Consider the following 25,022-nt stretch of genomic DNA (forward strand, 5'->3'; position numbering starts at 1 on the left):
TGCATTTGTTTCCAGCAAAAGGGGACGTGCTAAATGCACTGTTTATTATGTGAGAATTGACGTGCTACTGTACAACTTTTCTTAGAAGTATGTTCGAATAATAATTTAAACAGGCGCACGAGTGTAAAAATATTATGTATACTAACAAAGGTACACTTTAAACTTAGGAGAAGACGCAACACAAATTCGTTGCACATGTCGCACTGGAATAAATCCTTACGTCTAGTCATTGTTTATATCCTCGCCGCTGGGCTCTGAGCCCCGGTACACACTGGCAGTTCGGATTTTGTTTATGGCGGACCCTAGCGCATGCGGTATGTGTTCGACTCTTGAATCTGCGACAATTCGCCCTTGAAGTTAATGTCGATGACAAAGTCCAGGTCGCGGTTGTTCCGCTCGTTGGGCTTCATCTGGAACGTGCCGGTGATCTCCTCATTCTTCTTGGCTGTCATATGGTCGTCCAGGTAGAAGACCGTCTGCTTCCAGTGCGTGTACGTGGAGTCGGGTGACGTGCTGAACCCAAGACGCTTGTGGCACTTGGTGAACTCTATGTTGAAGTAGGTGACTAACGCCTGCACAAAGTCGTTGCGCTTGATGCACAGGCTGAACTTTGACGAGAAGTTGAGATCTGCCTTCTGCACGGTGTACAGGTCGACCTCCTTGACCATGCAGGATGTGGACACCACCTGCTTGGGATCGACCACGTCGACGAGCGGCTCGGTGACGGCCACCTTGCGAATGCAGCTCATGTCAAAGCCGTAGACATCGTCCCACCAGTTGATCTTCTCGTCCTTGTACTGTCGGTCCTCGATGGCCGTGATGTACAGCGTGCCTCGGTCAGGGAACATCATGCCGTCCTTCTTCAGCCACTTGTCCCGCGCGTACAGCACTGTGTCCAGCATGGACTCGTAGAAGAGGCAGTAGCTACATTAGGAAAGTAATTAAATGAGTTGGTATACAGAGGTTGCATATATAAGGGATATTTAATCATAGTGTTATAGTCAAATAGGATTGTCACCCCTTTCTTATGACGTTCCTCAACGTATGACACCACTGGAAACTCGAAACCTACCCCATCCACTCGGAAATGATGATGTCCACTCCCTCAATACCATTTGGAAGCTCTATCTCTTCAATCTTGCCCTTGACCACCTTGATCACATCTTGCAGATTGTTGTCAATAACGACTTGGCGGGCAAACTCGATGATGTTAGAGCAGTCGACGGCGATCACCTGGGCGGCGCCGGCTTTCGCGGCGAACATGGACAGGATGCCGGTACCGCAGCCCACGTCCAGAACGGTCTGCAAAGAGGGGCGGTTAGTACCACCTCGCCTAGTGCTATTGCGAATCGAGGGAAACCCCGGAAGTGGACCCTACCTTGCCCTGGAACAGATGCTTGTTGTGGTACATGGCGTTGCGGTATGTGACGGTGCGCACCTCGTCCTTGAGCATCTCCTCGTGGATCCCAAAGTGGGCATAGGAGTCAAAGTAATAGTCGCGGGACGTCATCTCGTCGGCATTGGCATTGGGATTGTCCCCGGTGCTCCCCTCCGCGGGCAGCTTCTTCGCCACATTGTTTGAGTTCGCATTTGAATTGGGCGTGATGCCGGTCGCCGATTCCACAGCTGCCTCCATCGGGATGTCTGTGCTGGCCTGCGAAAGCGATCCGTCAGCAATTGGGCCTTCGATTGGCAGCAAAGTCTGCTCAAAACTCACCATTTTCTAGTTTTTCGGCGTCTCTTTGGTTTTTCACGTCGAAAAAATAGCGACTAAATGATGGGACTATTTCTACAGCACGCTAGTTTAAAAAGTCGCTTTGCAACACTGCCGCCGATTGGAGCCGGTGCGAAAACCCACGTGTTATCGATACTATCAATGTTTCCGCGGACTTGACAGCGTGCAAAAATTTGAATTTTGGTATTTTTTGTGCTGGATTTTATGGGCAAACAGTGACAGTCATAGGGAACTGGTTTGTAATTTTCACAGGGCTGAAAGCATTTTTGAAATTGTCAGCTGATTTAATTTTGTATTTCTCCGTATGTTATGACATGGGAAAAACTGTACTAATGTCCCACTTGATTTTAAACAATTTCTCCTACAACATATGTTTATTTTGAACTTTTTGAATAAACTTTTAAATACACCCGTTCCTTGAACAATATACAAACATAGATTTAATTTAGCACTTAAATTCTCTTAATTCTTCATAAAAACATTTAAATCTCTAACAGTTTTTCCGGTAATTGTACGGTGGTTGTGAGCTGTGACTGTAGTTTCGCGCATTAGTTTTCTGTTATAACTTTGGTATGTTATAAAAAAAAATTTCATCCTGACGGAGATAACAAAAAATTGTAGTATGAAATATAAATAAATAATTATATATAAATAAACATTAACAATTTAATTATTTCTGAAACTGGAAATTGCCCAAGTAAAACATCGATATTGCAAGAAAACTATCGATAGTTCCGGCGGCTATGTCCCATCTCTAGCTATCGCTTGGCCGGCAATTTTGGCGGCAAAATATTGGCACATCGCATTGTCAAACAGAAGGAAAAAACAAGCGGGCCAGAAAGTAGCACTTATTTACCATAGTATCTCGTCTTAACTGTGTTTACCAATCAAAATGGAAGGCTTCGATGATGCGGGTGTGTTCTTTTCGGACAATTTCGGCGGGGAAAACCAGCAGGATGCGCAAATCAACCTGCAGGCGGTGAAGAAGAAGTACAAGGAGTTCATCCGTACTTTCAACGAGGAGAACTTTTTCTACAAATACCGGTGAGTAAACGGCAATCCCTCAACCGAACCCCCTTAAAGGTAATCTTCCTGCAGCGATACCCTGAAGAGGAACTACCTGAACGCCCGCTACTTTCTGGAGATCGAGATGGAGGACCTGGTGGGCTTCGATGAGGCTCTGGCGGACAAGCTTAACAAACAGCCCACAGAGCACTTGCAGATCTTCGAGGAGGCCGCCCGGGAGGTGGCTGACGAGATCACGGCTCCCCGGCCGGAGCACGAGGAGAATATGCACGACATCCAGATCCTGCTCAGTTCCAATGCAAATCCCACCAACATTCGCCAGCTGAAGTCTGACTGCGTGTCCAAGCTGGTTAAGATTGCAGGCATTATTGTCGCAGCCTCGGGAATCAGTGCCAAGGCTACACGGATGTCTATTATGTGCCAGTCCTGCAGCACGGTCATCCCAAATATCAAAGTAAATCCTGGTCTGGAGGGCTATGCCCTCCCTAGGAAGTGTAACACGGAGCAGGCGGGCAGACCCAAGTGCCCACTGGATCCCTTCTTCATCATGCCGGATAAGTGTAAGTGCGTCGATTTCCAGACCCTCAAGCTCCAGGAGTTGCCCGACTTTGTGCCCCAGGGAGAGATTCCCCGCCACCTTCAGCTCTTCTGCGATCGCTCCCTCTGCGAACGTGTGGTGCCCGGCAACCGAGTACTCATCCAGGGCATCTACTCCATCCGTAAGGTTGGCAAGCCCTCTCGCCAGGATGGTCGCGAGAAGGCAGTCGTTGGAGTGCGTGCTCCGTACATGAGGGTGGTTGGCATTACTGTGGACGCCGAGGGTGCTGGTGCCATCTCCCGCTACAGCAACATTACCACCGACGAGGAGGAGAACTTCCGGCGCATGGCTGCCTCCAATGACATCTACGATCGTCTCTCACAGTCTTTGGCGCCGAGCATTTTTGGTTCGCGGGACATCAAGAAGGCCATTACCAGCATGCTCTTTGGCGGATCCCGTAAGCGTTTGCCGGACGGTCTGTGCCGTCGTGGCGATATTAACGTCTTGCTTCTTGGTGATCCTGGTACAGCCAAGTCACAGCTGCTAAAGTTCGTGGAGAAGGTGGCGCCCATTGCGGTCTATACCTCCGGCAAGGGCTCCAGTGCCGCTGGCCTCACGGCTTCGGTTATGAAGGATCCTCAGACGGTAAGAATGCTATTATTTAACATCGTCTGGTTTACTGACCTATAAGGTATACTCCAGCGCAACTTCGTTATGGAGGGCGGCGCCATGGTCCTGGCCGATGGCGGCGTGGTCTGTATCGATGAGTTTGACAAGATGCGAGAGGACGATCGTGTGGCCATTCACGAGGCCATGGAGCAGCAGACCATTTCCATTGCCAAGGCCGGCATCACGACCACTCTGAACTCACGCTGTTCGGTTTTGGCGGCTGCCAACTCAATTTTCGGTCGATGGGACGACACCAAGGGCGAGGAGAATATCGATTTTATGCCCACAATCCTGTCCCGTTTCGACATGATTTTCATCGTGAAGGACATTCACGATGAGACGCGGGACATCACACTGGCCAAGCACATCATCAATGTACATCTCAGCTCAAACAAGTCGGCACCTTCGGAGCCCGCTGAGGGTGAGATATCGCTGTCCACGTTCAAGAAGTACATCCACTACTGTCGCACCCACTGCGGTCCACGCCTGAGCGAGGCTGCTGGAGAGAAGCTGAAGAGCCGCTACGTCCTTATGCGCAGTGGAGCCGGTCAGCAGGAAAAGGCCTCAGACAAGCGACTGAGTATTCCGATTACTGTGCGCCAGCTAGAGGCCGTCATTCGCATATCGGAATCGCTGGCGAAGATTCGCTTGCAGCCATTCGTCTCCGACGACCACGTAAACGAGGCCCTTCGCCTTTTCCAAGTATCGACGCTCGATGCTGCGATGACCGGCAGCTTGGCCGGCGCCGAGGGATTCACAACCGAGGAGGACCAGGAAACTCTGAACCGCATCGAAAAGCAGTTGAAGCGCCGCTTTGCCATTGGATCTCAAGTCTCGGAGCAGAATATTTTGCAGGTAATTCTTTAGCCTTTATATTGGAAACTTTTTACTTATTTTGCTTTTGTATATCAGGACTTCTTGCGCCAGAAGTATGAGGAACGCACCGTAATGAAAGTTGTTCATACTATGATTCGTCGCGGAGAGCTTCAGCACAGGATGCAACGCAAGATGCTCTATCGTATTTGCTAATCACTGTTATTCACATCATTATTAATCCATCGTTGAATGTTTCATCAAACGTACGTCATTTTTATTGCATTTCCATTTATATTATTAAGAAAACAATACATTCTTTTCACACATGAGACAAATAAAAAATCTACAATTTCAGAAAATTCCTAAATGGACCTGGCAGGTCCTATACAGTTTGATAAATTCCTCATCATATTTAAGTTCTACACTCTAACAGTTTTACCATTACAGCGTGTTGGTGCTATAGGGTAAATTAAAAAAAAAGAGAATCAAGAAATTTGTAATTTGTTTTAATATATAGAAGCAGGAAACCCTAGGTATTTCGAGTGCACAATTGAGTCGAGCCGGCAGACTTTTAGTTACATAAATATCCATGATTGTTTACATTTAAAAAATTGGATTGTAAGCAAGATCTCAATTTTGTTTGTTGATGATGCTTGAACAGAAACACATAGACCCTTTGGTCGGCCTCCAAATTTCCGCGCAAACCGACAATTTCGCTCTACTTTCTGCTGTGTTTGCCTACGTCATTCGGACAAATCACAAAAACCAATCATATTACCTTGGCCGTTTGCCAATTTTTTAAAAATATTTTCCCCTCTGTTTGAGAACGTTTATTACTTCCTTTTATACAAAACCCAATTAGTATATTTGCGCATGCACGTCCATGTACTTACATACATACATTTAAATATTCTGAAGCTAAAATGTACTCAATATGTGCACGAATTTTCAAAAAAAAAAAAAATACGTAAGCGTGTTACGTACGCTTCTTGCCATTTAAATACAATGGCGAATATAAGCATTTCCAATTTATGAATTTCCGGATGGAAATCTTTACAATCTTGTTTACCACAAAATAAATACATATCTGCGGATGACTGTATTAATTTAAGAGACGTAACAATAATATTTATTTCCTATAAATTGTTGTCCAATGACGCCACATTAAGGTCCGAATGACGTCAAGTTGCTCGAAAATTTATAGAGCGAAAATGCGAAACATGTTGCTCTAGACGTTTTCGAAAAATTCCAGAATTTCATAGACTCAACATCGATGAAAAACAAGCAGCTATAACAATAAATATAATTTATTTAGTGACGAGAACTTCCATTCAATTCTAAATCCGATTTAAACACAAATGTGTATACTGCGCGCTCAATTCAATAACATTGTGGTACTTTGAACTTTGCTTCGACCCAGGGTCAAGATAATTCAAACATCAAACAATAAGAGTTTAATTGAAATTCGTATTTCGATATTGATGCACATGTGTGTTCACATTTTTCAATTACCTCTGCCTGTGTCTGCTCATCGTGGCCATTAACAAAGCGATGCACCCGATGTTCTTTTCATCGCTCATGACTACATGGCTACGGATCTGGACCTGTGTGTATCTATAAGTTCGCCTTTCACCTAAACCAATTGACTCTATTTTATTTCGCCACCCGCTCCGTAGGTCCAACTAACGTAAACAATCGTGTGATATATTCCAAAATAGAGATTCCTGCGTGATGATTTGTATTCCAGCAAATATTTAAAGGATAAGTCAGCTAGGTGTTACGCAACCGATCACCATTATTATTTGTCTGTTAATTGGGTTGCACACAATTGAGAGCGCTGAGGAAATTAGATAATTGTTTCCAACGCGCGTGTATATTATTTTTTTGAAACAAAAATTCTTGAACGTCACCAGCATCCGTGGATTCCTTCCCATTCTCGCGGGAGAGAAATGGATGGGCTTCAGTCCGCCAGAGGTGTAGATACAAAAGGCCCATGTAAGATACAAGGAGGCGGGATGTGGGATGTGGGAGGTGGGAGAGCGAAATCGCTGAGTGGGGCCTTTGTTTTGTGAATGAAAATGAAATGAAAATTCTCGCCGTACATATGCCAAGCCCGCGTCTGCAGTACGTCAGTACAATTTTAGATCTCGAGCGAGCGAGTTCGGCCGGAACACACTGACCGATACAACCGATGAAAGCCGTATTTGTTGGGAAGTAACGCGGACTCCGATTGCCCAAGGAAAACCCATTTTTTGTCGCAGTGCAGCAGAGGATCATGTACATTTACCCGAGCTCCCCGGAATCAGCATCGTCCTTGCAGTCCGAAGAGAGTGCGGCCATCAAGATCCAGGCCGGATTCCGTGGCTATCGCGTGCGCAAAGAAATCCACCGATCCAGCAAGTCAGCGAATCCTCGCCAATCGAATCCGCATACCAGGAGGAGCCAACGCCAGCGTCCCAAGAACAACGCACTCATGGAAAACCAGGCCAATACGGGAAAACCCCACCCCACTGCCGACGATCCGCAGTCGGAAAATGGAGGCAAATCCGTGGAGGATCGCTGTGCCACCAAGATTCAGGCAGGATTCCGGGGATTCCTGGTGCGGAAGAAGCAGAAAATCGCCACCGATGCGGCCGTGAAAATTCAGGCTGGCTTTCGGGGATTCAAAACACGCAAGGAGCTGAAACAATGCGAACCCATTGTGTAATGCTCTTGGGCGTTGTTCCACAATTCAGATTTCTACTGTACATACAAATATGTGTATTCAAAACCTACCGTTTAGTTCAATACGTGTCGTGTAAATAGTTTAATATTAACTTATAGCTTCCAGAAGAATAAAATACTCTTACTCAAGAAACCGCAATCTTGAAAGACAACATTATCCATTAACGATATAAATTTGTTTGTGTTTTTCGTAGGCCTCTTTTTGGTAAACAGTGCTGTATGTATACGCTGCTAGTACAGTGAATAAACATTTCATTTATCGAACATATACAACTTGTACACACAGGATGGGAGTTTTCCAATTTGAAGAAAATTTAATGATTTTTTTTTAGGGCAATGATCTAAAGTCTTTTGAAATAAAACTTGTTTAATAGCAGGCTAGCGACAGTACTCATTAAATTCCGTACAACGACCCAAGGTGTACACCCATCTCATAAATCTGTCAAATCCGTTTAATGTTCAGAACAAAAGTGGCAGCCATCCGCTCATCCACAGTCCGTTTAAATTATATACGCTTAAATTGGGGAAAAACAAATGTTATGATTTACTCCCGGAAGCCTTTCCGCCTGTTTGATAATAAAAACATTTTCGATTAAATATATGTTTTATTTAGATATAGTTCAGCGATGATACTTATAGACTCGTGAATTTTATTTTCTTTTGTTCGCCTCGGCGCTTTTTATACGTTTTCGCATATGCTTGGGTATTACTCGGAAAACTTCGCAATCAATTTGTACGGGCATTGAATTCTGCCTCATCTTTAGCCACCTTAATTCCATGTCGGGTTTTGACTTTGTCTCACCTAAAAATAAATTAATCTTTGACTTCTAATAATAAGTTAGTGGTGTGATTAAACAAAAAATTGTAGATCTTTCTTAGACCAGCAAAAAAAGCAATATTTTAATTTAATAAATGGGAGTCTAAAATAACATTGACTTACCAACTGTTTTGCTTCTCCCTGATTTTGAGCTTTTTTGAGTCTGGCCCCCACTGCTGTTCACACTATTTTCATCATCGGGGGTAGAATCATTTCGAAGGGCATCCCCGCGCTGCAACTTCTGACGCCTGGCGGCCAGATTGCTCTCCAGGCTTATGCCTTCCATCTTCCGGTGACCCTTGCGTTTTCGGGTGTGCATCCGATAGGCGGTCTGAATCTTCTTAGCCGCTTCCTCCTCGATGAAACGTTCCAGGGACTCGCTGATCGCCTCGTTGCCGAAGGACGCCTTGGTGTCCAGAGTGGATGACTTTGTTCCGGCACTTGCCCGTCTCAATCTTCGCCTGGTAAGGAATCCCCGTGCTCCCGCCTGGATCTTTGTGGCGGCCGAAACAATGGTGGACTCCGTTTCAGTGGATGTGCCCATGGCATCTGCCATGGCCGTATCTATGTCAAAATCCTCTTTGCTGCCCTTCCTCGGATCAAAGTAATCCGAGTCCGTTTCAGAAAGCGAGTAGGCCATCATTTTCTTGCGAATGTTCTCCGAGGTTTCATCGTCCAAACAGAAACTATTCGTGCTGTTAATGCCCATACCATTTTCTCCAATCTCGACATAATTAAGAGCATCATCAATAGTCACAGATCTGAATAGGCCACGCGGATCATCACCTGCGATGGTATAGTGCCTCATTAAATGCACTCTTCCGGATTCTTCTTCATTGAGCAAATCCCTTTCCTGGATTTTGTCGGATTCTGCCTCGCCGAAGACCACGGAATCGCTCTGAGCAGAGCTTTCCCTTGTTTCGTCCCTCTGCAATCGATTGTATACGATGATATCTCCATCCTCGATATCCATGCTAGATTGCTCTTGAAGGGAGCTGATGGGCCGCACTACGGGCTCATCAAAACTGGGATCTGCGGAGGAAACTCTCTCGTGGGACTTGGAGTCTCGGAGCAGAGACATTTTTTCAATTACTTCATCTGGCTTGGACAACTTAACGGTTGCCTTGTCGATTGTATCTGCGGATAGCGTATCTAAACCAGTAATTTCGGACATTGAAGAATCCGTATTTTCCGCTTTTTGACTAGCCACATCGGGCTCTGATTCGACTTCGGAAAGACTAACCAGTGAAGCGGACTTCTTTATACAGGGTTCCTCTACAACCTCTTGAAGAAGGCTAGCGCTTGGAAATGGTCCTTGGTTGGACGAATACTCAATCTCATTCTCCAGAAAACTATTAACCAGTTCTTGAGTTGAAGCAATATCTAGAGCTAAAATACAAAATCTCAGTGTTGGCAAGAATTATAGGAAAGTCCTTACTCCAAACTTACACTGTACGATACCCCCAAAATCGGATTGTGATAGGAGTAGTGGATCCTCCACCGAATCACGACCAGCTTCAGACGCCTCTGTTAAACCTGCTAAACCAGAAGAGACTGCATTATCCTTTTCAGATGTAACGCCTAGACTCTCATCGATTTCAGAACTGATAATACCAGTATTTAATTTTGATTCAAGCGAGCCATAGCCATGCGTTCTATCTACTGTTTCAACTGATTCTACTTGCGTGCTGGTGTCGAGCTCAGTTTTACTTGTGATTGCGGCTGGATCCGGATCGGTTTCTAACCCAAGAGGTTCTTCAACGACTCCCTGGCTTGGTACTATGCGAGTTGACCCCACAAACCACTCGGACTTCGGTTGAATCTCCGAAGCATCTTCGCCTGCGTCTTCGGTGGCTTCTTGAGGCAAACTTTCTGATGGTGTGGTACCTGCAGTTGGATAGTTGGAGGTTTCTATCGCCGTTATTCGTGAGCTGGTAATCGAGTCAAAGGAGCTCTCATCGAAATTTTCAAGCTTTCTTCTTTCCATATATTGTCTGAAAGCTCTTTGTATTATTAGAGCTGCACTGGACTTTCCATCAAAATCATATTTTATTGGATGAACGGGACTTGTTTGAAGCTCATCTTTTATTGATTTAGTTAGGATTTCCGGTTGAATTGAAGTTTCAGGTTCGTCGGGTTTCTCTATGTCTTGGAATTCTTCTCTCTTTACATTGTTTATAATTTCTTGCTTATCAGCTGATTTTAAAGTATGAACTGGGCTTGAATTAGCCTTTTCAGGACTCTTTATTTCCTGTAGCTCTTCGGACTCCAAATCAGATATAATTTCTGATTGACTCGACGATTGTAACAAATCAATTGAAGTTGAACTAATATTCGAAAGGATTTCATCATTCTTTATTTCTTTTATTCGTCTTGGTTCTTCAGCTAATCTTGACATGTGAATTGGATTTGAAATGATTTCTTCTACTTTTTTCATATTTTGGAGTTCTTCTGTTTGGAATTCATTTATAGTTTCTTTGTTGTCGGTTGATTTTAAAGTGTTAATTGAGTTCATACTGACCTCCAAAGGTTTCTCAATATCTTGTAGTTCTTTTGACTGAAATTCACTAATTAATTCTGTTTCATTAGATAATATTATAGAATCACTTGGACTTTTCTTAGGTTCCACTAGATGTTCAACTTCTTGAAGTCCTTGTGACTTTTCTGGTTTATCGGATAATTGGAGATACCTTCTGTAAGCCCTCTGAATTTTCTTTGCAGCATTATTTTGCTCCAGTTCTGTATCATCTGTGGACATATTTTTGTTAAATTCAAGATATTTTCTTTGAGAATAAAGCCTAAATGCTTTTTGGATAACGAGTGCAGCAATTTCTTCTTTTTTAGTCCTTTCTTGAGACTCAAGATTTGCAGATTTTATTTCATTAGTTTTTACAGCATACCTTCTATAGGCTCTTTGAATTTTCTTCGCAGCATTATTTTCTTTACATTTTTTAGAAACACCTGAGGAAACTCTCAATGACTTTTCCCTTAACGAGTCCCGAACCCACTTTTGTATTATTTTAGCAGCCCTATTCTGCTTTTCCAAATCCGATTCATTGCTCTCTACTGAACCACTATTCTTAAACCTTTGGTAAGCTCTTTCTATGATCCGTACAGATCTTGTTATAGTTAAAATTTCTGTTTTATAGGCTTCTTCATAATACTCAGTATTACTATATAAGGCTTTTGTTTTTTCCAGATTATCTTCGACTGTATCAATTATTTCGTTTGGTTCTAAAGCGTGGCTTTGACTATGTAAATCATTGGGCTGCTCACTTTCATTATCAAGTTCCAAAATGGTTTGTAATTTGCTGCCACCCGTATGTTGGTACTCGGGATCGCCCTCCGATACTTCGATAACTTCAATTTCCTCTTCATTAGAATCATTATCAGAATCGGATGGGATATCTTCGGTATTCTTCACTTCCTTAACAGTGTTTGTTTTTGATTGATCTCTAAACCTTTTGGGTATTTTGTATTTGGGTTTTCCATCATCCGAATCGAATGAAACAAAAAATGAAAGGGAGTTCTTAGCTTTTGGTGCAGCGGTTTCTATGATTTCTTTGGGGGTATAGTAACTTGGAGTTCTTTCCGAGACAATAATAGGCTCATCTACAACTGAGGCTGTTTGTTGGTCCGTATCAGGTTTCTTGGATTCATTCGACGTTGCAATTTTTCCCAAATCCTTATCAGAAGTCGCCTTGGGCTCCACATAAATATCATACCAGGCGCCATCGTCGTTGGGATTTTTAAATGACTTGAGCTGCAACTCAGCAATGGGTGTGGGTACAAGACGCCCCGACGTTAAGGTGCCAATATCTTTTTCTTTTACAATAGGGTTAGATAACTTCTTGGTGTTCTTTTCAATCTCAATATGGTTAGTAGGTAAATTTTGGGTGCCAATTAATTGATTAGATACAAGCAATGAAGAGTTTTTCTGCTAATTTAAAAACAAATTTAAAAAGTTTTCGATTCTGATTTCTTACCAGTATTTACTTCGGGATTTGAGGGAACAGGTGAGTCGTTTTTGGTTTTCGATTCCGCAGCTGTTACAGGTAAATATTTATAAACAGACAATACTATTAGTTCAGAGCTTACTGTCTTTATCCTCAACTACGGCAGATTTGCTTTCCATTTCTGTAGAGCTTTCTTGTTTTTCCAAAGGTAATGTTTCGGTTTCGCTAGTTTTGGTTAGATGATCTAAAGAATCAACTATGCCTAGGACGGCTGTCGGGCATTCGTCTTTTATATCTTTCTCCACATCAGAGTCTGGTTCTATGGATGTATTTTTAATTTATCAAACCAAAAAAATGTAAAATGTAATGGAAATTTACTATCTTTATCAGCTGCAAGAGTAGGTGGTACTGCAGATTCGTTGGCAGAATTATCTTCAGCTTCTGTGCCCTCCGATTCTGGGGCATTTATAGCTTCGGTTTTGTTCTCAGGAGATAATTCCACTTGAATGACAATAGTTATTAAAAATAATTTTAAAGTAACTTGGAAATTAACTATTACTTACTAACTGCAATGGCGGTGTCTGCCACGGACATTTCCTTACCATGACCCTTTGTTGGATATTCAACATCATCTCCACTTTTCAGACCATCTTTAATTGTACTCGAAGAATTTTTATCTGGTAAAGCTGATACAGCTTTTTCTTTTAAACAAATATAATTAAATAATCTTGTCGATTTTAATATATCAGGTATTTCTTACCCATGCTTTCAATTCTTTGATCAACAGAATTTAAGAGTTTGTCTCTCCCAGAGATGTCTTTAACTTTACCCTCTGTTGGAAATTCCAGATCCTCCTCTTCACTTTTAGGACTATCACCTATTGCACTCGGAGATCTGTCATCTTGTGAAGATGACAATACTTTTTCTATTGATTTAATAAAATTAATTAAGAGTGTAAATCTTAATATGTAAGTTATCTCTTACCCGTGCTTTCAGTCCTTTCATCATCAGAATTTGGTTTTCTGTCCTTAGTATTTAATGCTTGGATTAAGATACATTTAAATGAATTGAAACAAAGTTAATTTAAGTTAAGTTAATTAAGTTTTGCAAAAATACTACCTTCTGAATCCTCAATATGAATACTATTTAGTTTCTTACAATCCTTTACTATGTTACTATCTTCAGCTTGCACAGATTCCGACTTAGTTGGTATATCTTCCTTATCCGATTGTTCAGTTTCAATTTGGGAAGTTTCCGATCCTTTCGTTAATAAGGTAGTTAAATCAGCAGATTCGACTTCAAGATTGCTATCTTCAACAGGCTTAGAGCCTGAGTTGATTTTTAAAGATTCACCTTCTATATTACTATCTTCAACAGGCTTAGACTCTGAGTTGACTGTTAAAGTTTCATAATCGGATTGTTGGTCCTCAGCCTGTGAACTTTTTGATCCTTCAGTCAATACTTTAACTAGTTGCACAGGATCTTCCTCTAATTTAGGATTTTGATCTTTCATTGTTTCGGAGTTGATTGTTAAAGTTTCTTTACCGGATTGTTGGTCCTCAGTTGGTGTGATTGCTTCTTCCGATTTTATTTTACTTAATACATCAGGATCGTCCTCTAATTTTTTAATTTCAACTTTCTTTGATTCAGAGTTGATTAGTAAAGTTTCTTGGTCTTGGTCTTCAGCTTGTGAACTTTGTAATCTCTCAGTTGGTATATTACCTGGATTTAAGAAAAAATTATTATCAAAAAATTAAAGAAACTAAGCATGATTATTTAATATCATACTAGTTTTTATAATTTGCTGGAGCTCTCTAGCACTGGAACTTATGTCATCCATGATATTTTTAAGGGAATCATATCCTTCTAAAGAAAATTGTATAGACTTAAGTTAATACGATTTTAAATTTATCTAAAAAACATACCAGAAACAACTTGCTTGGGACTTTCAAGTTCGTGTTCCACGGATGGATCTTCTAGTGAGGTGCCTGAAATTTTTAAATCGTAACATTACCTTTCAAATTGTATTTCAATTGAATTACTTACTTGCTATTAATATACTCTCTCCCATGCTGTCATTTATATCACTAGAAGCGGCCTCACCTAAAAATTGTTTTTAAAACGTTTTAATTGACTTTATAAAGGATAGATTTATTTGTGTACCTACCAGTACATCCTTTGGTTCTTGAAGAACCTGATAAATTTTCCTTTTCTTTTAGATCCGTTCCTTCGGTGAAGACATCAAAATTATGGAAATCATCATTGGATTCTCCAGACTTATCTTTATTAATGTTGCCATGAGATGGAACCGTTTCTTCAGTTTCCAAACTGTCAGATCCAATTGGTATGGTTTCCTGTTCTGACAGTTTCTGTATAATTTGTGTTTCTTCTGATGCATCCTCAGTTGGGACTTTTTCTGATAAAGAAAGATACAAACTTAGTTTAGTTAAATAAAAGGGCATTCATTTACTAACCAACTGCATGGTTCGGTTCATCTGTGCTGCTTTCAAGATTTTCTTTCAAACGATTAGTTTCGGGATGCAGTTTAACGTCTGTTTCAGTTAGTTTCAAGTCATCAGCTGATACCTCTTTTCTCTCATTTTCTGTTAAAGTTTTTTTGGTATAGTACCTATTTTTAAATTAAATTTAAAAAAATTAATACTTACTTGATAAGTCAGATGCATCTCCACCACTTGTAATATCAGGTTCATCCTCAGGTTGACTATTAGGTTTCACAACATCTTTGCTTTCTTCAGAATCTCCCTTATTCTCAGTAATGGTTTCTTCTGAAAATAAGATTTTATGTTCACAATTAATGTATGGAATTATAAGGGATTTGAACATAAATTTGCTCCTCACCAATTTGGGAATCCGCAGTGATTTCTTGAACTGATGGCTCAGCAACTGCTTCCAATGGTTCTTGTACATTATTCTTTTCTGCGCTGCTTGAAATTATTTCATCTTTCAATTCTTGGTCATTGCTTATCTGAATTTCCTCTTGATTAATAGGTTTTATTTCTGACTTGACTATGGGAATGATATCTTCTTTTATAATTGTCTGGTTGGTGGTTTCCAAATTGGAATTAACCAACTTATCGTCTTCAATGCTTCTTTTTTCTCTAGGCTTCGGATTAATTTCATCTTCAATTGTAGACTTATTTTCTTCAATTCCGGTTACAGCATCAGCAGATGTTTCCAAAATTGTATCGTCTGATGTTTCCATAGGAGACTCTTTAAATATAATAAGGAAATTGAAAATGTTCTCTAAAAAATTTATTCGGCTTAGTACCTTGCTCACGAGTTTCTCGATTATGATTGACTAAAACCGTTGTTGAGCTATCTATTTCCACATTGGATAAATTTGTAGACTCTTGTTCCTTTGAGTTGCCTTCACTTGAATCCTTAGCTGAATCAACTGTTTAAAATAAATGTCAAAAAATATAATTTGTATTTTGCAAATTATTACACACCATTAGAACCTTGAAAATTTGGAGGGGAATCTTCTGAAATATCGTCTACGTGCTCTATTTCAATCGAAACCGTGGGAGTAACTTCATTTTTAATTGGAGTCTCTTGGCTTTCGGATTTCATAACTTTGGGGGATGGAATTATTTCATTGGACACAATAACGGGGGCTTCATGTTCCTCATTATGCCCATCATCAGGAGTATCGGTATCCTCTTTCTTATCATTGTCTTTTCCGTCATCACTTTCTTTTTTCTCAATGTTGTTAGGTAACTCACTCTCTATAAATTCGCCGGTTTCTTGATCTATGACATCTTTGCTCAAGTTTTCTGTAACAATTTCACTCTCATTTTTGATTTCTAGATTCTGTGTGTCGGATTCTATTTTAATCTCATCTTGGCCTTCAGATTCAGCATCCAAGCTGTCCTGTTTAGTTGTAGATTCCGAATCGAGCTCTTCACTTTTCTTTTCAGCTTTCAGTTCTGCTTGAGGTATCGATTCTAGATCTGGGCTTTCTTTAATATTTTTAATTTCAGGTTCTAGATCTTGACTAATTTCATTTTTGTCGGCTTCAATTTCCAAATCCGCTTCGAAATCTTTTGATTCACTATGGAAATCCTTAAGATTTTCCAAGCTAGGTTTGCGAATCATAGTTTCGATTAAAGCACCGCTAAGAATTTCTGAAAATTAAACGCAGCAATTAATTTGTTTGATGTAAAAACATTAGCATAGTTAATTACCGCTTTTTCGCAGATGTATTGATTTTTCTTGGCCTTTAATGGGCTCTGCCAAAAACTCCTTCTCAAGGCCGGCATCAACATTATTGTTCTCCACTTCCTCGTCCTCGTGGATTATTTTTTGATGGACTCTTTCCTCGTAAGTGGCCATTCCCAGTTCGGTGGATTCCGTGGAAAGGAGTGCGGTGGAGACGGATGTGTAGGACCCTGTCTCGGAGGCATTGTCATTGAGTTCCTCGGCCTGATCGGTGGCCGAAGAAGTATTCCTTTTGGCCCTTTGTAAGGCCACCATCCTTCTGAAGGCCCTCTGGATTATGATGGCGGCTGTTACTAAGGATACTGGGTCGTTTTTCAATCGATTTTGCTCCTGCTTTTTTCTCAAATATATGCGATAATGTCGCTGAATGACGACAACGGCTTTCATATAGTCGCCAGTGTTAAATTTAGCATTCGGCTTTCGGACGTCACGTGCATTTTTAAGTTCTTCAACTCGCTTCTTAGCCAATAAGCGACGAACTTGTCTTTGAATCAAGAGTATTGCTGTCACATATTCCAAGCTATTGCAATTATCCTTATCGCGACCTATTTTGCGCTCCTTGAGAAATTGGCGAATTCGTCTTTGAATAATAACGACCGATTGCAAATAAGTTATTCTGCTTGAAAATGTTCTCTGGTCTGCCTCAGCTAATTTGGTATCCGTATATCTGTTTTCCACATCCTTGGTTTTTCCACTCAGTATTCTTCCACATTCACAGGTTACCTTCGATCCAGGAGTTACGGTTTCCTTGTCCTTCAATGACTTTTCATAAGTCGAATACTTGGTGTACTCAATTCGTCCCGATTTTTCCTTGGACATTCTATCAAAGTATTCCTGTGCGAATATGTAAATATTCTCAGGTTTTTCCCTTAGAACTGCCTTTATAAATTGCTTTATTAGATCAGTCAGCTTTTCGGGGATTATATTGAACACAAGTGACAAGGGAACCTGCTGACGAATGCGGTTTTTCATGATGGTTTCATAAGTTTGCACCGGTTCGTATTTTCGCACCGCTTTCTGTGATTTTTCGCCAACAATCACGTTGAAAAAATTGGCAGAAAATCCATACAAGTCAGCCGGTTTTTCACGTAACACCTCCTTGGTATACACCTTCATTAGGTCCCGCAGACCCTCGGGAACTCTGGGTAAACTCGTAGCCGTAGTCATTTTGGTATTTCAAGCACCTTGCATCGGAAAAGTTGAATCAATACTGACCAAGGAAGGTGTCCCAAAGTGCCTGGAAACCTCGACATGAAGGAGTTGCCATGTCAACACCTTTGGTGCCAAAACATATCACCAGCTGACGTCGACTCCACTTGTTGATCGAACACAGACTATAACAATAATTATGGTGTTTATTCTTGGATTCTATATACACCAAGTATTCTATTAAAGGATCGAACAATTATGACGTTAATACCTAAAAGATGACGCTGGTTTCTGACGGTAAAACCCAATTTATTGGATGTATTAGAATCAGAATACAGTTTACATTTAAATACCTCAAGGTCGCTTATACATTTTTAAGTTAGACCAAAAATATCCTTTAAAATGCCTTTGGCCTACCTGAACTATGTAAAAGTGACCTTGAGGCTATTTTCCAAAATTAATTAACGTCTTCCGATGACTCCACTATTTTACAAATTATTGGAATATCGTCAACGTGTGTACAGTCATTATCGGATGGCTTCAAAGTTTCGCGAATAAAATCGTTTTTGAATTTTTTCCATTCACAAGATTTGAGATAGTGAGCGAATAAGGCTTCCCTCGATGGAATCATGCACTCCATATATAAAAGCCTGCGCTCCCAAATATTTCCCGGATTTTGTTTCTTCTCCAGCAGGAAAAATCTGGGAAGGATTAGACACTGAACCGTGGACCTGGCCATAACCACTCGGTGCTCCATTTTCTCGCCCAATCCGAAAATTCCTCCAAAAGTGATGGTACCCACATCGATGAAATGGCTTTCGAAAGCAGGTGCCTGAAATGGGAAGCCCAAGATGATCAAAAAATTTAGTTCATAATAATATTAATGGTATATTAACATTAAGGAGAACACTTTCGATTAAGGAATATATCCGAAACTTACGGACGATTCTTCACTGCTTGAGCTAAAACTAGAGAAGGATGAGGAAAAAACCTCTCTTTCATCGGAAGCACTTCCAACAAAACTATCAAAAGCAGGAGCAGTTCGAAAAGCCTGCGTGAGAACTTGGTCCAAATTGTCCGAAGTAGATGAACTTGATTCGATCTCATCTTCATCCTCGTACATTTCCCAAAAATCCTCATACATATCTTCATCGATAAAATCATTAGCGGCATCAGAGGATGCGGAAATTATTGATTTTTGATGGGTCGATCGGCGCCATGTGTAACGCGGTTTGGGCGTATGCATCGATTTTATTAGGCCGCATGACTTTGCTATATCTTGTAATCGCATTTTGCGCATCTATTTAGTTGTTAGTAATAAATAAAAAATCAAAAACCCAGAAACTTAAGCAAATAAAAAAAACAAATATCTTACATGCCAACTTAAGGATTTTTATTTTTATTAAGAAGACTCACCGTCCGGCTGTGTGTATTAAACGGTCCATTTTCCTTGGAACTGCTACTGGAGCTTTCTACCAGATCAAGATCTACTTTTGAGACAGCCACTGAGTTCAGTTTAGTTTGCGTGGAAAAGGTGGATCTGACCCCTTTCCTGAACATTTGTGACACTTCTCCTGCGGACGTTGGCATAAGCTCTAAGAACTTCTTTCCTTTTTTTAGACTAACCTGAAGACGGAGAATAATTAGACTTAATATAATCCCATTATAACATCTTCTGATCTGCTGACCTTCATATTAAGGCACTGGAGTATCAGACACTCTCCACTGAGCACAAAGTGCACATTTGTCATAGATCCTATATCGTCACAGAATATGGTTTCCAGGGGATCAAATTGTTTTAGCTTCCCGAATCGGCAGGCTTCCACGATCTGTAGCATGTTAAAAAAAATATACTTCTATTAGAAAATGATTTTAAGAAAAATTTAATGTGTTGTTCAATATTGCGATTTATTTGTTTGATTTTTAAATGTTGCATATTTTATAACTTTATTTATTTAAAGGTAAATATTAAATGATGAATATATAAAGTTGAACATTAATTGCATGATGAATAAATATGAAATGATGAATATTCAATTTAAGAGCAAAAAACTATATACTTTATATGGACTTGAAATGCAAGTGAGCTTTTTAGGATGAAAATACAATTCCCGGTTTCTGTATGGTCAAACCCCTTCTGGGAATTCAACTTGCCTGGTCATTGTCGAGGAAATCAAAGTAGTCCAGCGCCTTGAGGGCCCGCTTCTTCTCGTCCCAAATCTTCGTCATGTAGGGCCCGAGAATCGGCGCAAAGTCATAGTCGAATAGCACCAGCAGTTCGCAGTAGGCTGCAAAGTGAAGCGTTCAATAGTTACTGGCGAACTGGCGAATCGGCGACTCCTCCCTCGAATCGGGCACATGGAATTGGAGTCCATGGAGCTGGCTCCTCGGTGGCGTGCATCTGTTTGTGAAAGATTGCCGGCACGAGGAGTAACAGGCACAACAGCCCAAAAATCAAGCCAAACGACTGCGCCAATGGAAGGCGGGTGTTGTTTTGGGCCAACCTATATATTTGACTGAGTACTTTATACTTGGTCGGAATACTACGGGGAATTCGTGACGGTCGCGGGCGGGGGGTATTTTGTTATTCATTTTGATTGAATCGAATTAGGACTTAACGTTGTTTATTGCTGATTAAATTGGTGGGTACAGGCAATCGCAAATGAAGCAACAAAACCAAACAAATTCCCAATAAACACAATCGTACATATCGCGTGCCTGGGCTATGTATTTCCCATTTATTTCGACATGAGCCGCAAATGTTGCAGTTTACCCAATTCACTTTCTTATCATCTTTAAGTGTGATTAAATTGGCACAATAACAGTATGTCGACTAGATTTGTATTTATTTTATTCAAAAAAATTGGATGTCTTATTTCGAGACGCAGGTCAAGGAACGTTAAAGATAACCTCAGATAAGCTTAATTTCTAAAGAATTGTTTTCAAAAACAACTGCAGTAATCGCATGTGATAAGGGCTATCAGGTTTTTTAAGTAGAAACCATAAATATTTACAGTTCATAAGTCAAACAATTAATTTTCAACCTAAGATTTATGCTTACATGCTGTTTTAAAGGTATGAGTTCGCTTGATACCTTCCAGTAGCTCCACATCCCCCATCATGTCGCCTGGCCCCAAAATGCCCTGAATTACCTTATCTCCCTCCTTGAAAATTAAGCGAAAGGAATAGCAAACATTTAAGGATCTTTAAGTTTTTACCTGGCCAACTTCGTCTCGATACATGTGTACCTCCCCTGTTAATATGAAAAACACTGTTATTGGAGTATCCGATTGTCTTATGATTTTGCGGCCAGCATCAAGGGGCATAAAGCGGACCACAGGAACCAAGCGAGCGCGGATTTTCTGGAATCAGTTCGGTTGTTAAATGATCCTCTTTATATCTGGTATTAATTTACTGGAGTAAATCGAACCAGGCATCTAAACTTAGCAAACATCTTACACAACTTCATTCTCTCCGGAATTGTACGAATTGCGTGCGGTGTTCGAATTAAGGATTTGTCCTGTTATAAGGTAAATATTAAATATGTAAACTGGTTAGTATTATCAGAATACTTTTTTATACCGCTGCTGTGAGAAAACCCGATTTGCGCTTGGTCCGAACTCGATTTGATACATTTCTCGGAAGGTTTGTAGAAATCCTGGGGCCGTAATCGCTTTCTCTCCACGGGTCATTAAAGCTCACCATGCGAACCACTTTTTTGAACAATGCCTTGAGAGCCTGTATCCGTTTAAGCTCTGCAGCACTCTTCAAACGCTTTTGCATTTCTTTAAATTGTAAGCAAATAGAAAAAAAATAGAAAAATGTAACCGAACAAAAGTGTTATTATTCTATGTTAGTGACATTATTTCAAATTGTTTTTTAAATACTCGCATCTCTAAATCCTACATAGATTTCGGAAAAGATATAATGTTATTAACCTTTTAAATAATAATAATATAAACATCAAAGTCTGATCTTTTACTTTCTCTTAAGATGGAATTTTCAAGTAGGCGCAGAAGGGAAACCGAATTCGGTTCTTTAGTTTGGCCAAAATTTGTTGCATACATAGATGTTTAAAAAATCATTCTAGTGTGAAATGGTGGCACGTGTGGATAAAACAATCCGCTGAAGGCCAAACGTATATGTGCGACAAGTTCAATGAAACTTGATTTTTATTTTGGGATTCCACAAAACATTAATCTTTTAGTTGTTCGCTGAAGAGACTGAGTATATGTATGTTCCGTCCAGTCTCGAACTTATACTTTCGGCTAATTGTAATATTTGTGGCGGCATCATTAATAACATTATTGGAATTTGTGATTTTGGCTTAAAATTTAGTTTAGTTCAGTATAGATATAATTTACATTAGTTTTAATAATTTAATTGAATTGTATATGTTATACATGATTTTAATTAATAAAAACACAAACCAAACCCCAAGTAATACCTAATTTCTTAGCGTAATTTATATTAGGCAATAAAATTGGTTTTATAAAACTTGTAAACAACAATTTTTTTAAAAACCCGTTAAAAATTTCCCTAACCCTTTCTAGAGAGATGCCACTTTTAAATTCCCGCCAAGAAAGGGAAATTTTAAAACAGCTGGCGCGTTGGCGCTTCCCTTTAAATGGCAAACGGGGAATTTCAGTTTGGTTGCCGTGGAGATCGCGATTAAAAAAGTTCGTTTTAGATTAGTCGCTTGTATTAGCATTTTAAAATAGCTCTTTTAGACTTTCAATGGATGCCAGTGTGGAGGAGAATGCTCCTAGACAAAGGGATGCCGAGGTCAAAGTGAGTTTTTCTAAAAATAGTGGATTTCCCTTGGATAGGGAAGTGAAAACTTTCTCTTTTTTCAGATGGCCAAAACGGAGGAGTCCGAAAAGCCTTCAAACAGCATTGGATTGCTCCCGGTTATGATATTCCTGGCGGCCACGGTGACCACGGCGGTGGTGGTGGAACTTCTGCCGCATGCCAGCAAGGTTTTCCCCTGGAATTCCGCAGATTCTCTAGAGGATCAGCGGCAGCCACCGCCCACATATGCGATCTTCGGCCGGAGTCCCACGGAGGAGCACCTGGTGCATGTGGTCAACGTGCTGCATCAGTTTGGCTACCAGCGCGTGGGCGTCAATGAGAGCTGGAACCTGCTGTGGGCCCACGACTATCCCTTCCTCTCGTTCGCCAACCTCAAGAATCTCGGCCAACATCAGGTGGTGAATCACCTGCCGGGCTGCGGTTACCTAACCAACAAGGTGGACCTTTGCACCACTCCGCTGCCCTTCCTGCCACGTGCATTTCGATTGCCAGCCGAGCGGCAGGAGTTCCTAGACTATGCCAGGACTAATCCCCAGGCGCTTTTCGTCCAGAAGCACAATGAACATCGGCACATCAAGGTGCGAGCTCCCGCTGACATAGCTTTCGGCTCCAACGACTCATTTGTCCAGGAGTTCGTACAAAGACCCTTCTTGGTGGATGGCCACAAGTTCGACATCGGAGTCTATGTGGTCATCACCTCGATCAATCCCCTGCGAGTCTACATTTACACGGGCGACGTGCTGTTCCGGTACTGCCCCGTGAAGTACCATCCCTTCGATGCCGAGAATGTTGACAAGTACATTGTGGGCGATGACTATCTGCCCACCTGGGAGGTTCCCTCGCTGCGTAAGTACTACAATCGCTTTGGCGGCAGCATGCGCACTGTTTTCGAGGCCTATGTCCGGGATCAGGGCATGGATCCCGCCAAGATTTGGCCCCAGGTGGAGCACATAATCCGCACAACGATTGCGGCCAAGGAGAAGGACATCGTGAACATACTTAGCTCCTACAAGACACACAACTTTTTCGATCTGATGCGATTCGATCTGTTCATCGACGAGGATCTGAAGGTCTTCCTCATGGAGGCCAACATGTCTCCCAATCTTTCCTCAGCTCACTTCAAGCCGAACTCGCTTTTGTACGAGCAGGTGCTCTACAGTGTTTTCAATCTGGTCGGAATTAGGCCACTCACTGCAACAAGTGGTTCATTGTAAGTATGAAATATTGAAATATCTAACAAGTTAATGAATTTATTTGTGTGCAGGCTTGCTGAAAGCAGCGAAATGATCACAGCCGATAAAAACCTGGCCACTGACTTGAACAAGTGCGCTGCCCACGACTGCGACAAGTCCTGCAACAAGGAGGAGTGCGATCTCTGCCTGCAATGCCTCAGTGGATCGCAGTACAGGATGCTGCAGCAAGCTCACCAGGAGCACCTGCATCGCGTGGACATGAAGCGCATTTTCCCTCAGCAAATTGTACGTATAAAAACAATCATCCATCTAAACCACAAACTAATAAGTTTGTTTATTTGTTACAGCGGGATTTAAAGAGCTTCAATCTCAATGAGGAAATTACAAACATGTCGAAGAAAAACGCTTGGATGACCCGCTGGTTCTACAACAAATGCCAATTCGATGCTGCCTGGTGCAATTAGATAATTTTAATTGAATATTTATGTAAATAGTTCTTGCGACTTGGTAACCTCTTATGCTCAGCATTAGTAAATTGGCCACCGATTGTACTTAGTTCTAAGCTGATAAAATAGAATGTTGTTAGCCAAGCAGTCATTAGTATTCAGTGCAAATTGTGAACTATTTTTAGCACTTTTAACCGGAGCTTGTTTTGCTCTTGGGTGCTTTAATTGACAACGAAAACATGTACAAATTATACAAAACCGTCCTTAAATTAATTAGATACCTTGTCTCTAAAATAACCTAAGCAAAAAAGGCTTTATTTAAAAGATATAGATTTTGGAAATAAAACTTACATAAATTTATCAACCTACTACTTAGTATGTCAAGGTTATGGTTCCTTAAAAAGTATTTTAAACCATGTTGTAGGGAGCTAAGGTTTCAATATGATCGAAGATAAATATAAATCAGTTGTAAAAAAGCAAAAGTATATCAAATTGTAATATTTTGTACTCTTTTGCACCAGATGTGAGTAGTATTGTGACAATGGCGAAAACATTATAACCCTTTAAGCTTTAAGAACTATGTATCTCTAATTTCGTTGGCCAAATAACTTACTGCTAATGGCCAAACCCGTTCGTTGCGGCAGGTCATTGTCCATTTCACCCGGGACCAGAGGGCCCTAGCCAAGCAGCAGTTGTCGCCAGCGTCCTCGGCCATAATACCCATACACCAATATCGACTGTGGCGACATTGGCCGAACCGAACAGATCCGAACAGAACAGAACAGAACGTTAAAGCGATGCCGGCTCATTGCTGCAGTGCCTGTGCGATGGAACGGCGTACACTTATTGCAAACCGATAAGACGCGAGATATGTCAATGTCAACATAAACATAAGCAGCGGA

At 41.1% G+C, this 25,022-nt stretch overlaps 6 protein-coding genes across 7 annotated transcripts; 3 read left to right on the forward strand and 3 right to left on the reverse strand.

Moving 5' to 3' along the window:
- Positions 1-8: 8 nt before the first annotated feature.
- LOC119555629 (protein arginine N-methyltransferase 1-B) lies at positions 9-1,977 on the reverse strand. Its single transcript, XM_037867152.1, has 4 exons — positions 1,718-1,977; positions 1,379-1,654; positions 1,073-1,302; positions 9-924 (listed from the first exon to the last, which is right to left on the reverse strand). Exons 1-4 carry the CDS (start codon positions 1,718-1,720, stop codon positions 303-305), a joined length of 1,131 nt encoding a protein of 376 aa, XP_037723080.1. The 5' UTR covers positions 1,721-1,977; the 3' UTR covers positions 9-302.
- A 539-nt stretch (positions 1,978-2,516) lies between these two features.
- Positions 2,517-5,143, forward strand: LOC119549863 (DNA replication licensing factor Mcm5). The gene is made up of 4 exons (XM_037858162.1): positions 2,517-2,779; positions 2,834-3,944; positions 4,002-4,823; positions 4,881-5,143. The coding sequence occupies exons 1-4, from the start codon at positions 2,628-2,630 to the stop codon at positions 4,995-4,997; spliced, it is 2,202 nt and encodes a 733-aa protein (XP_037714090.1). The 5' UTR covers positions 2,517-2,627; the 3' UTR covers positions 4,998-5,143.
- Positions 5,144-6,912: 1,769 nt separating this feature from the next.
- LOC119549872 (abnormal spindle-like microcephaly-associated protein homolog) lies at positions 6,913-8,105 on the forward strand. Its single transcript, XM_037858175.1, has one exon. The coding sequence runs from the start codon at positions 7,060-7,062 to the stop codon at positions 7,489-7,491; it is 432 nt and encodes a 143-aa protein (XP_037714103.1). The 5' UTR covers positions 6,913-7,059; the 3' UTR covers positions 7,492-8,105.
- Positions 8,104-17,696, reverse strand: LOC119549852. Its single transcript, XM_037858151.1, has 20 exons — positions 16,487-17,696; positions 15,752-16,426; positions 15,571-15,696; positions 15,141-15,512; positions 14,948-15,067; positions 14,756-14,884; positions 14,449-14,697; positions 14,328-14,384; positions 14,207-14,269; positions 14,070-14,147; positions 13,401-14,003; positions 13,266-13,322; positions 13,042-13,206; positions 12,845-12,982; positions 12,660-12,782; positions 12,424-12,600; positions 12,322-12,371; positions 9,775-12,265; positions 8,449-9,714; positions 8,104-8,310 (listed from the first exon to the last, which is right to left on the reverse strand). Exons 1-20 carry the CDS (start codon positions 17,685-17,687, stop codon positions 8,159-8,161), a joined length of 8,292 nt encoding a protein of 2,763 aa, XP_037714079.1. The 5' UTR covers positions 17,688-17,696; the 3' UTR covers positions 8,104-8,158.
- A 265-nt stretch (positions 17,697-17,961) lies between these two features.
- Positions 17,962-21,452, reverse strand: LOC119563258. 2 transcript variants are annotated; one of them, XM_037876572.1, is made up of 9 exons: positions 21,252-21,452; positions 21,085-21,189; positions 20,888-21,031; positions 20,731-20,833; positions 19,824-19,957; positions 19,358-19,498; positions 19,086-19,295; positions 18,610-18,969; positions 17,962-18,501 (listed from the first exon to the last, which is right to left on the reverse strand). In XM_037876572.1, exons 1-9 carry the CDS (start codon positions 21,450-21,452, stop codon positions 18,127-18,129), a joined length of 1,773 nt encoding a protein of 590 aa, XP_037732500.1. In that variant the 3' UTR covers positions 17,962-18,126. The 2 variants fall into 2 exon arrangements, with proteins under 2 accessions (XP_037732500.1, XP_037732501.1); XM_037876573.1 differs by lacking the exon at positions 18,610-18,969 and having other exon boundaries at positions 18,127-18,501.
- Positions 21,132-24,516, forward strand: LOC119563260 (probable tubulin polyglutamylase ttll-15). Its single transcript, XM_037876574.1, has 6 exons — positions 21,132-21,199; positions 22,223-22,348; positions 22,400-22,460; positions 22,526-23,691; positions 23,746-23,959; positions 24,022-24,516. The coding sequence occupies exons 2-6, from the start codon at positions 22,227-22,229 to the stop codon at positions 24,136-24,138; spliced, it is 1,680 nt and encodes a 559-aa protein (XP_037732502.1). The 5' UTR covers positions 21,132-21,199; positions 22,223-22,226; the 3' UTR covers positions 24,139-24,516.
- Positions 24,517-25,022: the final 506 nt, after the last annotated feature.

This window comes from Drosophila subpulchrella, chromosome 3R (assembly GCF_014743375.2).
Source record: "Drosophila subpulchrella strain 33 F10 #4 breed RU33 chromosome 3R, RU_Dsub_v1.1 Primary Assembly, whole genome shotgun sequence".
NCBI lineage: Eukaryota > Metazoa > Arthropoda > Insecta > Diptera > Drosophilidae > Drosophila > Drosophila subpulchrella.

Bases quoted from the DNA above. Each gene is read 5' to 3' on its own strand.
- LOC119555629 (XM_037867152.1), bottom strand. The intron at 1,303-1,378 runs GTAGGGTCCACT...CCCTCTTTGCAG, and splicing joins AGCATCTGTTCCAGGGCAAG to ACCGTTCTGGACGTGGGCTG. The intron at 925-1,072 runs GTAGGTTTCGAG...TTCCTAATGTAG, and splicing joins ATCATTTCCGAGTGGATGGG to CTACTGCCTCTTCTACGAGT.
- LOC119549863 (XM_037858162.1), top strand. From the start codon at position 2,628: ATGGAAGGCTTCGATGATGCGGGTGTGTTCTTTTCGGACAATTTCGGC. The intron at 3,945-4,001 runs GTAAGAATGCTA...GGTATACTCCAG, and splicing joins TTATGAAGGATCCTCAGACG to CGCAACTTCGTTATGGAGGG. The intron at 4,824-4,880 runs GTAATTCTTTAG...TTTGTATATCAG, and splicing joins CGGAGCAGAATATTTTGCAG to GACTTCTTGCGCCAGAAGTA.
- LOC119549872 (XM_037858175.1), top strand. From the start codon at position 7,060: ATGTACATTTACCCGAGCTCCCCGGAATCAGCATCGTCCTTGCAGTCC.
- LOC119549852 (XM_037858151.1), bottom strand. From the start codon at position 17,687: ATGACTACGGCTACGAGTTTACCCAGAGTTCCCGAGGGTCTGCGGGAC. The intron at 16,427-16,486 runs GTAATTAACTAT...TTTAATTTTCAG, and splicing joins AATACATCTGCGAAAAAGCG to AAATTCTTAGCGGTGCTTTA. The intron at 15,068-15,140 runs GTGAGGAGCAAA...TCTTATTTTCAG, and splicing joins CACTGCGGATTCCCAAATTG to AAGAAACCATTACTGAGAAT.
- LOC119563258 (XM_037876572.1), bottom strand. From the start codon at position 21,452: ATGCAAAAGCGTTTGAAGAGTGCTGCAGAGCTTAAACGGATACAGGCT. The intron at 19,499-19,823 runs GCAAGTTGAATT...AACATGCTACAG, and splicing joins ATTTCCTCGACAATGACCAG to ATCGTGGAAGCCTGCCGATT. The intron at 18,970-19,085 runs GTGAGTCTTCTT...ACAACTAAATAG, and splicing joins TTAATACACACAGCCGGACG to ATGCGCAAAATGCGATTACA.
- LOC119563260 (XM_037876574.1), top strand. From the start codon at position 22,227: ATGCCACTTTTAAATTCCCGCCAAGAAAGGGAAATTTTAAAACAGCTG. The intron at 23,692-23,745 runs GTAAGTATGAAA...ATTTGTGTGCAG, and splicing joins ACTGCAACAAGTGGTTCATT to GCTTGCTGAAAGCAGCGAAA. The intron at 23,960-24,021 runs GTACGTATAAAA...TATTTGTTACAG, and splicing joins GCATTTTCCCTCAGCAAATT to CGGGATTTAAAGAGCTTCAA.